The 12,689-nt window shown below is 69.5% G+C and overlaps 2 protein-coding genes across 2 annotated transcripts; one reads left to right on the top strand and one right to left on the bottom strand.

The window, feature by feature from the left end:
- Window positions 1-630: 630 nt before the first annotated feature.
- On the top strand, window positions 631-2,938 carry LOC111146758 (sphingomyelin phosphodiesterase 5). The gene is made up of 7 exons (XM_022502442.1): window positions 631-1,699; window positions 1,780-1,852; window positions 2,086-2,226; window positions 2,300-2,389; window positions 2,475-2,538; window positions 2,623-2,758; window positions 2,831-2,938. The coding sequence occupies exons 1-7, from the start codon at window positions 872-874 to the stop codon at window positions 2,921-2,923; spliced, it is 1,425 nt and encodes a 474-aa protein (XP_022358150.1). The 5' UTR covers window positions 631-871; the 3' UTR covers window positions 2,924-2,938.
- A 40-nt stretch (window positions 2,939-2,978) lies between these two features.
- On the bottom strand, window positions 2,979-12,262 carry LOC111146757 (5-oxoprolinase, ATP-hydrolysing). Its single transcript, XM_022502441.1, has 26 exons — window positions 12,041-12,262; window positions 11,775-11,966; window positions 11,141-11,240; window positions 10,940-11,063; window positions 10,668-10,863; window positions 10,413-10,578; window positions 10,174-10,312; window positions 10,028-10,095; window positions 9,626-9,891; window positions 9,362-9,474; window positions 9,107-9,277; window positions 8,767-8,904; window positions 8,533-8,671; window positions 8,201-8,313; window positions 7,810-7,961; window positions 7,092-7,252; window positions 6,914-7,015; window positions 6,664-6,838; window positions 4,917-5,101; window positions 4,665-4,811; window positions 4,449-4,583; window positions 4,164-4,313; window positions 3,921-4,078; window positions 3,685-3,845; window positions 3,456-3,553; window positions 2,979-3,205 (listed from the first exon to the last, which is right to left on the bottom strand). The coding sequence occupies exons 1-26, from the start codon at window positions 12,209-12,211 to the stop codon at window positions 3,041-3,043; spliced, it is 3,885 nt and encodes a 1,294-aa protein (XP_022358149.1). The 5' UTR covers window positions 12,212-12,262; the 3' UTR covers window positions 2,979-3,040.
- Between the last annotated feature and the right edge of the window lie 427 nt (window positions 12,263-12,689).

Below are 12,689 nucleotides of genomic sequence, written 5' to 3'. Positions count from 1 at the left end.
CAGAAAGTGGGGTCCAGGCAGCCGCTGAAGGAGCGCGAGGCAGCAGGTCTCGGGAGCCAACGGAGCAGGTGCGAGGGGGCTCTCCCGATGGGAGCTGGTTTCCCTGTGGCTCACGTGCCGGGGTGGGTGGGGGGCAAGCAGCGGCACAAAGCCCAACCAACGGTCCCTTACCCCGAGATTGGAAGCTCCTTGGGGTAGGTCACAGAGCCGTCACCGCGGGGGACAGGCCTCTGGGGGAAGCTCTTGGGACGCTCAGCGGGAGCCTCGGAGTCCGTCCCCCCTCTGGGGGTGGGTCTTTGAACTCAGCTGCTGGACGCTGCAACAGAGGCAGACGGGTGGGGGTGGGGCGGACCCGGCAGTCTGGGCGGCCGGAGGGCCCTTGCAATTCCGCGCTGACTTGCCGGGAGAAGGGAGGGAGCTGGACGCAGCACGCCCCGCGCTCCCTTCGCCAGCCCGCCTGCGCGGGCGACGACCGCTCTCCGCTTGGTGCAGGCTGCTCCCCAGGCCTTGTTCCCGAGCGACAGGTCTGGGGGTTCTCCCGGCGGCCTTCAGGGGAGGGCGGGGCCGGGCGAGCAGGATCGGAGGCGTGGCTGCGAAACCAGGGTCTCTTTCGCTTTCCCTTTTGTTCTCTCCAACGGCCGCCGACACTCCGCGCCGGTGAGGAGCGCGCGGCTTCCCGGGCGCTCCGGTTTCCGCCCGCGCCCGCACCGCCCGGGAGCACAGCATCTTCCCGGCTCCGCGCACAGGCTGCGCCACGTAGCCTTGACTCGCGGCTCCCCTGCAGCTCCCGCGGACGCACCAACGAATCGATTCGCACGCTGGAGGCGACGGAGTCGCGGGGGCGTCCCGAGGCCAAGAAGCCCCGCGCGCCATGCAGTCCCCTCCCGACTGGCCCCCAACGCCCGGCGACCTGCGGCCCTCTCCCTTCCCGCACCCTGCCCTGCACGCCCTGCACCGCCTGGCCCGAGCCTTGCTCTTTCCGGCTTACTGGGCTCTGGACCAGCTGCTGGGCTGCGGGGCGCCGCTGGCGCGCGCGAACCACCGCCGCGCGCTGAGAGCGGCCGCGGGCGCCGTGGGGGCGCTGCTGCTGCTGCTCCTGGCCGGCCTGCCCCTCGCCCTGCCCGGCCTGCTGCTCTGGCTGCCCCTGCAGGCTTGGCGCCGCCCCTTCTGCTACCGGCCCCCTCCGGAGTGCTGGGCGCCCCCGGCGCCCTGGCGCCCCCCCGCTGAGCCCGCGCGCTGCTTCGGCTTCCTCAGCGCGAACCTGTGCCTGCTGCCCGACGGCCTAGCGCGCTTCAACAACTTGCGGCACAGCCAGCGGCGCGCCGAGGCCATGGGCGCCGTGCTGCTCGCCGGTCTGCGGCCCTCGCGCTATGGGACTACGGGCTGCAGTCCGCCAGGGCCGGGGACGCCCGGTGGGACGCTGATAGCCGCGGTGCCGGCGGGGCTGGACTTCGTGTGCCTGCAGGAGGTGTTCGACCTGCGCGCGGCGCACCGCCTCGTCCGCCGCCTCGCGCCCTGTCTGGGCCCAGTGCTGTACGATGTGGGCTCCTTCGGCCTGCGGCCCGGACCGCACCTCAAGCTGCTCGGCAGTGGGCTGCTGCTGGCCTCCCGTTATCCGCTGCTGCGCGCCGCCTTTCGATCCTTCCCCCACGCACGGCGCGAGGACGCTCTGGCCTCCAAAGGACTGCTTTCCGCACAGGTATAAGCCCACCGGCCGCGGGGAGAGGGCTGGGCGTGGGGTCGAACCGGCGACGTTGCTGGGCGGTCCACGTGTTGCAGGCGCAGGTGGGCATCCTGGACGGGCGCCGCGTCGTGGGCTTCCTGCACTGCACGCACTTGCATGCGCCGAGCGGTGAGCCCTGCGGACGGGAGGGTCAGCACGTGGGCCGCGGTCTCCCCTCTCTCATCCTGGCGGCGGCGGGTCCCAGCCCTCGTCTGCGTCTCCGCTCCCCCCACCGTGTGTCCACGGCCTGGAGCACCGCGAGCCGGGTGGTGGAGCGCCTTGGTGGGCTCCCAGGTCGGGGCCGGGCGGAGGCCGGGGTGGGGTGAGCACCCGGACTCAGCCTTCCTCCCCTACCCCCGCAGGGGACGCGCCCTTGCGCTGCAAACAGCTGACGCTTCTGCTGGACTGGATCCAACAGTTTGAAGCCCAGAGCCGCCAGGGGGGCGATGCCGTGGCCTTCAGCGTGCTTCTGGGTGACCTAAACTTCGACAACTGTTCTTTAGGTGAGGGGGAAGCCGCAGAGGGGCGGGGCCACCGCCTGGCCCCGCCCACCGAGCGCTGGCCTCTCCCCCGCAGACCACGCAAAGGAGCAGGAGCACGAGCTCTTCAGCCACTTCCGGGACCCCTGCCGGCTGGGCACTCGCCGGGAGCAGCCCTGGGCCCTGGGTACGGCGCCCGGGCGGGGAGCGGTCCTAGGGAGGGCTCTGGGGCCTCGGCGCCCCCGATGACCGCCCTACCCGCCCTGCCCCAGGCACGATGCTGAACACCTCCACCCTGCGCCACTCGGTGGCCTGCTCCTCGGAGATGCTGCGGAGGTGAGTGCACAACTGGGGGTCCGGCACCGCCCAGCACGGAGGGGAGCCCTGGCCCCTGGCCGTGGTGACACCGCCCATCCTCAGGGCCCTGGAGCAGGAGGAGGGGCGCCACCGCTACCTGGCAGGCCCTCCGGGAGAGGGCCCCCGGACTAAGCCTTGGCGGGGCCGGCGCGTGGACTATGTCATGTACCGGGGAGTGGCCGGAGGCCCGCTGAGTCCAGTAAGTGGCAGAATTCAGGGCGCTGGGGCGGCCGGCGCTGGGGCGACCCCTCAGCCTGACTCCTGCCCCTAGGAGGTGGAGCACGTGACCTTCAGCACCGCCCTGGCGGGGCTCACTGACCACCTGGCCGTGGGTCTTCGGCTCCGAGTGTCTGCGCCCTCCTGACGCACGCACGCAGGCGCCAGCCCGGGTGGAAAGACGGACACGGACGCAGAGCGTGAGCCTGGCCAGTTGCCGCAGGGACGGGGCACCTTAAGAGCTGTTTATTGTGGGGGCCGTCCGTCACACTGCCTCCTGGGCCCTGCGGTACTCGTAGACGCTGCCGCGCTCGGGGAAGGCTGGGGGCTGCTGGGGCGACCCCGGCGGCGGCGGCGGCGGCGGCGGCGGGGCGGGGTCATCCGGGTCCCCGTACCCCCCACCGCCCGGTGTGTGCAGGCAGAACACGTCCTGTGGAACAGGGGGGCAGGCTCAGCACGGGCATGCCCTCCCCGCCAGGCTGCCTCCCGCTGCGGCCCCAGCCACCACCCCTCCCTCCTCGGCGGCCCGCCTGGACCACGGAGGCCCGGCGCTCGCCCTCTGCCCTTCAGAAACCAAATTAAATTCAGTTTCCGGTCATCTTTGCAACTCTGCTCACTCTGCGGAAGGCGGATCAATGGGGGACTAGCGGGAGAGAGAAAGGATGGGGCGCAGTCCTTACCCCGGGGTACACGGGCACCGACGTCTTCCCCCCCAGATTCACGGTCCGGCCGTCCTTGCGGATCAGCAGGTTTAGGCCACGCGCGCCGGGCTCGCCACCTGCGGGAAGAGGCGGGGTGAGGGCAATCCGGGAGGCCAGGAGGGGAGGGACAGAGGAGGTTGGTGGGGAGACAGGAGGACACCCGGCCGCATGCCGCAGGGGCCCCGGGGCAGGGGCTCGGGCCGCTCACCGTGGAGGCCGTAGGGCCGGAAGGCACGGCGCTCGGTCAGCACGGACAGCAGCGCCTCCTCGCGAAAGAGCAGCTCGCGGATGACGCCATCGCCGCCCCGGAAGCGGCCGCGACCCCCAGACCCCAGCCTCAGCTCGAAGCGGCGCACGATGACTGGGTACCTGCGCGGGGCGGGGACTCAGTGCGGCCGGCCCCCGCCCCGCCCCGCCCCGCCCGCCCTCACCGCCGCTGCGCACCTGCTCTCCAGAATCTCGGGGTCGGTAATGCGCGTGTTGGTCATGTGGCTGTGCACGCCGCTGCGCCCGTGCCAGCCGGGGCCCGCGCCCGCGCCGCCGGCCACCGTCTCGTAGTAGCCCATGTGGGCATTCCCCAGGGTCACATTGTTCATGCAGCCCTGGCAGGGACAGGTGGCATTTGCACTGGGCTAGAGGGGCACCCCCCCCCCGACATGCCCGAGCGCGCCCACCCACCCGCCGCACCTGCGAGGCGGCACAGGCCCCGAAGGCCCCCAGGATGACGTCCACCACGCGCTGGGACGTGAGCACGTTGCCGCCCACCACAGCCGCTTCGGGGGACGGGTCCAGGATGGAGCCTCTAGGAATCACCACGCGCACCGGCGCCAGGCAGCCCTGGGGGGAGGGGCCAGCTCTCAGGGCGCTCGGGGAATATCCCTGCGCCTACCCCCAGCACCCCGGGATCAGCCCTCTGTGGGGCCGCCCGCGCCCCCAGGACGGTTCAGGGCGACACCACACGCGTACGCGCACCTGGTTGAGCGGGATGTCGCGGCCCACCAGACAGCGCAGACAGTAGATGAGCGCCGACAGCGTGATGGCCCGCGGGGCGTTGAGGTTGCCGAACACCTCTGGCCCGGTGCCGCTGAAGTCGAACAGTGCGCTGCCCTGCTCGCGGGGGGAGGGATGGGGTCAGCCGCAGCGTGGCGGCCGCGCCTCCCAAACCCTCCTCCCGCCGCCGCGCCTAACCTGACTCAGGTTGATCTGCACGCGCAGGCGGATGGGGGAGCCGTCGTCCATGTGGTCCTCTGCCGACACCTCCAGGGGCAGGCCCCGGGCCTGCCGGGAGGTTCCGAAGGCCCGCAGCATGTCCCGCACGGCCAGCTCTGCGTTTGCCTGGCAGACAGAATGTTCTGTGGGCAGCCATGCCGCCTTCCAGGTGGTGCGGGCGCCCCCACCTCCCCACCGAGCTGCCCCCCTGCCCCTGCGCGCTGGGCCCACCTGAATATGGCCCATGTAGGCCTGCACCACGTCCAGCCCGTACTGCCCAATGAGCTCCCCCACCAGCTGGATGCCTTTCTGGTTGGCTGCGACCTGCGCTCGCAGGTCCGACAGGTTGTCGTGCAGGTTCCGAGTTCCGCTGCAGCCGGGAATCTTGCCTGGAGCCCGCAGGGCCTCAGTCACCGCTGGACAGAGGAGGTCACCACTGAGACCCCTGAGCCCCCGGGGCTCGCTGGTGCCCCGCTGCACACCGGCTTCACCTCTGCTGGGCACTGTGCGGGGCACCCCATGTTGGCCCTTCACGGGCTCTCCCCCAGCCTCCTCCCATCTGCTCAACCTTCTCCTTCCCACACTCCAGCCCCCCAGGGTACCCCAGATGAGGACAGGCAGCTTTGCCTGTGACCTCATGGGAGCTGGAGGCTCTGGGGACTGGAAGGGGCTCCTCCCTCAGCAAACCCTGCCTCCACCTTTAATTCTCTCTGCCCCAGCTCCCTGCCACATGCCACACCCCCCACCACCTGCCACACCCCCTGCCCTTTCTGGCCTTCCCTCCCCTCTTCCGTGACCCTCCCCCAATCACTGCCCCATGGGGTGCGGCTCTCTCAACCACTGTGAAGAGGGCTCTCTGTGCCTCGTGTCCCCCCAAACAAATCTGGGAGCCCCAGAGACTGAGGGACAGCCTCTCTCCCTAGTCTGGGATACAGTACTCCCTTGGGCCCTGGCCACTGCGTCCTCTGTCATGCACCTGCCCATGTCCCTCCCATGATTCCTGCCCCTTGCCCTCTGCTCCCCCCACCCCAACCGAGAGGGTGGCCAGGGCTGGGTCACTCTGTGTGTGACAGCGGACTGCAGCTCTGTTGCTCCACTCTCCACCCTGCCCACACCATGTGCCCTCACTCTGGGATGCCCCCCTAGGCTCCCAGGCCCCTGCCGCCTCCACCAGCTGTGTTTGCCACTGCCCCTGTGTCCTGGGCCACACTGCAAACCCTGCCCGACTTCCATGCAGCTGCCCTGTGCCCACCTGTTGTCGGAGCCTCCCTCCAACCCCTAGTTGTCCAAACTGGACTCCTCACCCCGTCCACCAATCCCACCCAATGCCAACCTTGATCTCGGAGACAGTTGTCCCTACCGTGATGCCTGCTGCCCAGCTCAAGGGTCAGCACCACCCAGGGCAACCATGGCTGCCCCCACTACCCTCATCTTGGCCTCTGGGCCACCCTCCAATGCCCATCCACTCGGCACACAGGCTGGGGGCTCTCATGGTGTGTAGGCAGACCAGTGCAGCGCGCTGAAGCCCTTCACAGCCACCCTCCACCCAGTGTCTCAGGCCCAAGCCCAGGAAAGTTCTCTAAGAGCTGGCAGTCCCTGTCCTCACCACTCTCTGCAGCCCCCAGACCCAGTGCAAACGCAGCACAGACTAACCAGCGTGGGCCACTGCCTACCTTGCAACAGGTTTCTCTCCCACCTTTGGCCAGTCCCATGGGTGTCCTGGCCAGCTCCCCACCCCCAACATCACTGAGGCCTTCCTGGGCCCAGGCAGAATGTGCCTCAGAGCCTCTGGTCAACTCTGAGAGACGGTCTGCAACCACTGTGGAGTCGTGACCCACCCCCCCAGGCTCAAGGCAGGCCTGGGCCGCTAGGCAGTGTCCCAGTGTCCCCCCTGGCCTGGCTGTTAGGAGCAGCCCCGTGTCCGGCTCACCAACTCCTGCCCTGCCCTCGCCATCACCCCAACCCCACCCCAACTCACCCTCCTCCTGGAAAACGCCCCCCTGGACGAGCTTGAAAGACAGAAAGACAGCGCCCTCCTGCTGCAGTGTGGTAGAGTGGGGCGGCATGGAGCCCGGCGTGATGCCCCCGATGTCCGCGTGATGCCCGCGGCTAGCCACGTAGAACACAGGCCGAGTCTGACCTGGCCAAAACACCTGGCGGCGCAGAGTGAGCGTCAGCCGCTCGGCCAGCCTCACCGCCAGGGCTGCCCCAGCGGAGGAGGTCCTCACCGGCGTGATGACGGTCAGGTCCGGCAGGTGGCTGCCCCCGGCACTGGGGTGGTTGCTCAGTAGCACGTCGCCAGGGTGGAGGTCAGCTCCCAGCTGCTGGATCTGAGGCCGGAGACAGCCCCTGGTTGGAAGGGGCGGGGGTTGGGGGGCAGGGAAAGCAGGAGGAGACCCGCCAAACCTGGAACTGCACGGTCTCCTGCATGGCACCCAGGTGCACGGGGATGTGGGGGGCGTTGGACACCAGCCCCCCATCCGGCCCGAAGAGGGCGCAGGAGAAGTCCAGGCGCTCCTTGATGTTGGTGGAAATGGCTGTTCGCTGCAGGATGCGGCCCATCTGCTCTGCGGGCACAGAGTAACAGGCACTCCTGGCCCCACCCCCCAGCGCAGCTGGCCGATGCACACAACAGGAAGACGAGGGACCTGCCGCCTTCCAGGGGGCCCCAGAGTGGCAGTGGCTCATGTGCGCCCAAGAGGCCACAGCCGGGCCACCGTGCCCGTGTGAGGGCCATCCCCTTCCTCTCCATCCCTGCCTGGAGCCTCACCAAGAACCTGAGACCCCACCCGTCCCCCCTCCAGCGTGCCCAGCACAGTAAGAAGCCAGTGCCAAGGCACAGGACTGAGGGCCTCGAGCAGCCCCAGCCCGATCCCGCAAGGACAGCTTCACTGGGCTGAGCCCACCTCCTGTCCACGGACCCCATGGCTGTCGGTGGGACTTAGGTACTCACACCGCCCAAGGCCTGCCGGTGCCGGGGGGCTGGCCATCCCAGTGCCTGGGCCACACCGCCCACCTTCCCCTGGGTCACACCCCACCTCTCTCCACACACCCCTGAGGGCCACACCGCCTGCACCCCCTCTGCCCCGGACACACTCTCCCACAGACGGGGGCAGCCACTGACCAGCAATGCTCATGAAGCGGTGTGAGAAGATGGACAGGTGGATGGGGTCGAGCTGGGCCCCCATTGTGCTTGGGGCCTCAGCCCCCACAGAGATGCGGATGTCCCCCGTCTTGGTCACCTCTGCCTGACAGCCTGGTTCCACCAGGATAGTGCTGAGGGCAGGGGCACAAGAGGCTGGAGGTGCCACACCAGAGCAGAGCCCCCTTCCCAAGTAGACACCACACATCCCCAGGCTAGGGCCGTGCCCACCCTAATGGGACCCTAGAGTCCCCCATAGTCTGTAGTCTTGGGCCCAAGAACCCTCCACCAGGACCCCGAGCTCCCCCAGGCCCTGGCAGCTGTGCCCCAGCCCTCACGGTCACGGCCCCACCCTCGCCGGCCATCAGCCCACCTGTTGCTGTCAATGATGAGGCAGGGCCCCTGAAGCTTGTGCCCGAAGCCCAGCTCTCCCAGCAGGTACACGGGGGTTTCCTGGTACCCCCCCTCAAAGTAGCACTGGGTCATCTGAGAAAGGGGGGGCTGAGTGCGCTTCCAGGGTCCGGCTCCCTGCTGGGTCTCCCCGCCCGCCCACGCCCGTCCCCACGTCCCTGTGGGTGTGGGTGGGCGGGTGGGGGGCTGAGTGCGCTTCTGGGGTCCAGCTCCCTCCTGGGTCTCCCCACCCGCCCACGTCCATCCCCACATCCCTGTGGGCATGGGAGGGTGGGCAGACGCAGAGCCACCCACCTTGTCCACCCGGGGAGGCCCAGTCTGAGCTTTGGCCACGTCCTCAAGGCAAAGGCCACTGCGGCCTGTGCCCCTCACGCGCACGTCGTCCACCACCACGGGCCGCTCGGGGATGACAAATCCAAACTCCCTCATGTACCTGCATGTCCCCCAGCCCCAAGGGAACTCTCAGAGCGGGACAGCCAGGCTGGCAGGCCCCCCACCAGCACCCCCCGGGGACACGCGGTTGCCTACCTCTCCACAAAGGCGGCCCCGAAGTCGCCAGCCCGGGGCGAGTGGGCTGTGGCCGGGTGCTGGTGGGCAGACACCATCAGGGCACAGTCGGTGCCCTGGTAGCGCAGGTTCAGGAAGCTCTCAGTGCTGATCTGGGACCTGGGGCAGGGGCCGGAGGGGCGTTCACACAGGGCCGCCTGATGGGACTCCTGTCCTGCCTCCCCCAGCCCTCCTTGACCACTGCCCCCATGGGCCCCAGCACCATCTGGGAAATCAGGTGGTCAGTCCACCTGGGGGGCGGGGCACTGGGATGAGGGCCTTGGCTGGCCCAGTGCCCCCCAGCCCGCCCCTCGCTCCCCACCTGGGAAAGCCCTGGGCCCGCAGAGCGTCCACGCACTGCTCCTCCAGGTGGCTCAACCTCTGGTCCAACTGCATAAAGGTCTCAGGCGTATAAGGCAAGGAGCACGGCTCCTGGGCCTCATGCACCACGTCCGCCAGGGCCAGTCCCAGCGCCGACAGCAACCCGCTGTGCCTATGGGACAGGGACCTTGGCAATGTGGGACACCTCCGAAGCCAGCGCCCCAGCCTAGGACATGGGTGCCACTCCCACACATACCTGTGAATGTGCACAGTGTCCATGCCCAGGGCCCGGGCAATGGCACAAGCGTGCTGCCCACCAGCTCCCCCAAAGCAGGCCAGAACATGGGCCGAGGGGTCGTGGCCTCGTGCCTGGGAAACCAGAAGGGGGTCGGTGGCAGACCCTGACCCTGTCTGGCCGCCCAGCCCTCCCCCCGCTTGCATTGCCTGAGTGGGAGTCATGGGAGTGGGGTGCAGGGATGGAGGGCAGGGCAGGAGAGGGCAAGGGCAAAGGCGGGCATACCTGCGTGAGTGCGCGGATCGGCCGACACATGGCCTCGTTGGCCACACGCACGAACCCCATGGCCACCTCCTCCAGGCTCAGGGGAGAGGCCGGGCAAGGCCCGTTGGTCAGGAAGCTGTTGACCTCAGTAGCCACAGCCTCCAAGGCCTTTCGGGAGGCCTCAGGGGACAGTGGCTGGTCCTCTCCAGGCCCAAAAATGCAGGGGAAAGAGGCAGGCAGTAGGCGACCCAGAACCAGATTGGCATCCGTCACTGTCACGGGCCCCCCTGGGAGGTGTGCAAGGGGTGGGGGTTGGGGGTTGGAGACGGGGCCCAGGACTGGGCAGCAGGGGCTGGGCTGAAGGATTGGGGCGGGCCTGGGCGGCAGGGGCAGGGCCCCGGCCGGGCAGACAGCAGCTCCTACCTTTGCGGTAACAGGCGGGGCCGGGATGGGCTCCTGCAGACTCAGGCCCCACCACAAAGAGGCCAGACCTGGGACAGGGTAGGCTGCACTCAGAGGTGCCCTGGGAGTTAGGGCTAGGGGGCCCCAGCCCAGGGGCAGGAGCTGACCTGAAAAAGAGGCGGGAGCCCCCACCAGCCGCCACTGTGTTGATGTCCAGCTGGGGGGCCTGGAGGGTGACACCAGCTGTGCTGGCCTCAAAGACGTGCTCGAACTCTCCAGCGTAGCGGCTCACATCAGTGGACGTGCCTGTTCGGGGGAGGGACAAGAGGAGTGACTCACAGACGCAGACGCCCCTGCACTGCCCGCCCCCCCCCCCCCCCCCCCCCCCCCCCCCCAGCCTTCCTACCTCCCATGTCAAAGCCAATGACAGGCTGGCCGCCTTCCACCCGGTAGGTGGTGGCCGAGTAGCCAACCACGCCCCCCGCGGGGCCAGACAGCACAGCGCGGGAGCCGCTGAAGGAATCCGTGGGCGCCAGGCCGCCGTCCGAGCGCATGAACAGAACCCGCACGTCCTGGGGCGAGCAGGTGGCCAGTGAGGGGAGCTGGGCCGGCTCAGGCTGGGGGTGGCAGGGAGGAGGTGGGGCGGGGGCGAGGGGCTCACCTTGAGCTGGCCCTGGAAGCCACGGCGGAAACTCTGTACGTAGCGCTGGATGGTGGGTGTCAGGTAGGCGTCGGCACAGGCCGTGTGCCCCCGCGGCACGATGCGCACCATGGGCATGGCCTCCGAGGACAGGGACACGTGCGTGAAACCCAGCTCCTGGGCCAGCGCGCCCACCTGCTGCTCATGCTGGGCCCACCTGCGACAGGAGCCAGCAGTCCTCGGCCTCCGCCCACACCTCCTGCCCACCCCAGCCCCCCGAAGCCCACGCTCACGTGTAGGAGTGCATGAGCACCACGGCTAGGCTGCGGATGCCTCGGGCCAGGAGCCCCTCCAGCTTCCCGCGCAGACCCCCGAGGTCCACGGGCAGCTGCACCTCCAGCAGGTCCCCTGTGCGGCCTGCCGGGAAGCCCGTTACCACCCCGTTGGAGGCCCCGGGAGGCGACCCCACACCCCGAGCCGGGAGGCCCCCACACCTTTGACAGGTGTCCCCGCGCCGGGCTCCCCGCGGTACAGCACCACGCGCTCCTCCACCTCCAGCACCTCCTCGTACAGCACCTCAGGCATGGGCACGGCCTGGGGGCAGGCAGAGACTCAGAGGATGCCCAGGCCTGAGGGTCCTTGCTGGGGCCCTGCGTGGGTGGGGCAGTGCAGGCCAGGGGATGTGTCCCAACAGGCCCGTCAACAGGCCCAGGAGACATGGTCAGACGGGGCGGCCCCAGCAAGGCCCACCCAGGGGCCGGCTCCCCGCTCCCAGGCGCCTGAGTGTAGCCAACTGCCCACCCCCACAGGGGCAGCTCCCCCCATGAACCCCGCAGGGGAGGGTCAGGAGGGTGGGCTCCTACCCCTCACCCTGAACGGTCTGTCTTGGGTCGCTCCACACCCGGAGTCCAGGACAGGGCGTGGTGGCAGACAGGAGCAGCACTACCTGTGAGCACTCCGAGGGCTTGGGGGACACAGTGCCTGCCACGAGTGCTGGAACCTCCTCTGCCTATCAGCTGGTGGCCTTGGGCCAGCACTGACCAAGGACATCCCTCCCGAAGGGACCATGGCATCCCCGAGAAACATGAGCTGCTGGGCCCAGCCACCAGCTGGAGTGGGTGAGCTCACCAGATCAAAGAGGTCCTCTCGGGCCTGGGTGCCCACGTGCAGCAGGTCTCGGAAGCCACGTGTGACCAGCAGGGCCACCCGCTCCCCACGCCGCTCCAGCAAGGCGTTGGTGGCCACTGTGGTGCCCATGCGGATGCTGGCAATGCGACTGGTGTCCAGCGGCCGGTCCCGGGGCAGCGGCATGCCCCCCTCCTGGAAACCCCATGGTCGGTGTCAGGCCTCTGGTCCCCAGGTCCCACCCCACCCCGCCTTCCTGCCCTGGCCACCTGCTCCAGGATGCGGCGGATGCCCTCAGTCGGTGCGTCTACATAGTTGGTGGGGTCTTCTGAGAGCAGCTTCAAGACCCTCACGTGCCCCCCGGGGCACTGGGCAAAGACATCTGTGAAGGTGCCTCCGCGGTCGATGGCGAAGTGGAAACGCCCCTCGGGGCTGCCCATGATGATGGGGCTGGGGTCCAGCAGCGACTCTTCAGCCGGTAGTCTGGGGAGAACTGGACGAAGACCGCGGATCAGGCCACAGGCCCCAGGGGCATCGGCGGGCTGGCAGCCTTGGGTAGAAATGGGATGGGGAGAGGACGGGGCAGGCGGGGCTGGTGGGGGGGCGGGTTCCAGGTCCCGAAGGAGCCCTGGGCAGAGCGGGAGCTGCAGACCCAGCTCAGAGGGCAGGGTGGGTCCGGCGCCCTAGTGGCCCGCATTACCCGGCTCCCAGCGCGCCCGGAGCAGGTCTTTCGGAGGGGGACGCGCCACGGAACCCCACGGGCCGGGGGGTCTGGGCTCTTTTGGCACGAAGAGGCACGGGGGCCGGGGGCGGGCGGGGGAAGCCCCACTCGCAGCCGCGCGACCTTCGGGCCCAGGCCCTGGGGGACGCGGGGCGGGGCCTGCGCAGACGGCGGGGCGGGCCCGGGCGGGGCCGGGA

Source organism: Enhydra lutris, unplaced genomic scaffold (assembly GCF_002288905.1).
Source record: "Enhydra lutris kenyoni isolate GAN:26980312 unplaced genomic scaffold, ASM228890v2 scaffoldscaffold14, whole genome shotgun sequence".
Taxonomy (NCBI): Eukaryota; Metazoa; Chordata; class Mammalia; order Carnivora; family Mustelidae; genus Enhydra; species Enhydra lutris.
This window is presented reverse-complemented; position numbering and strand designations above follow the sequence as displayed.

Bases quoted from the DNA above. Each gene is read 5' to 3' on its own strand.
- LOC111146758 (XM_022502442.1), top strand. From the start codon at position 872: ATGCAGTCCCCTCCCGACTGGCCCCCAACGCCCGGCGACCTGCGGCCC. The intron at 2,227-2,299 runs GTGAGGGGGAAG...TCTCCCCCGCAG, and splicing joins CTTCGACAACTGTTCTTTAG to ACCACGCAAAGGAGCAGGAG. The intron at 2,539-2,622 runs GTGAGTGCACAA...GCCCATCCTCAG, and splicing joins TCCTCGGAGATGCTGCGGAG to GGCCCTGGAGCAGGAGGAGG.
- LOC111146757 (XM_022502441.1), bottom strand. From the start codon at position 12,211: ATGGGCAGCCCCGAGGGGCGTTTCCACTTCGCCATCGACCGCGGAGGC. The intron at 3,846-3,920 runs GTGCGCAGCGGC...CGCCCCGCGCAG, and splicing joins CCCGAGATTCTGGAGAGCAG to GTACCCAGTCATCGTGCGCC. The intron at 3,554-3,684 runs GTGAGCGGCCCG...CTCTTCCCGCAG, and splicing joins CCGGCCCTACGGCCTCCACG to GTGGCGAGCCCGGCGCGCGT.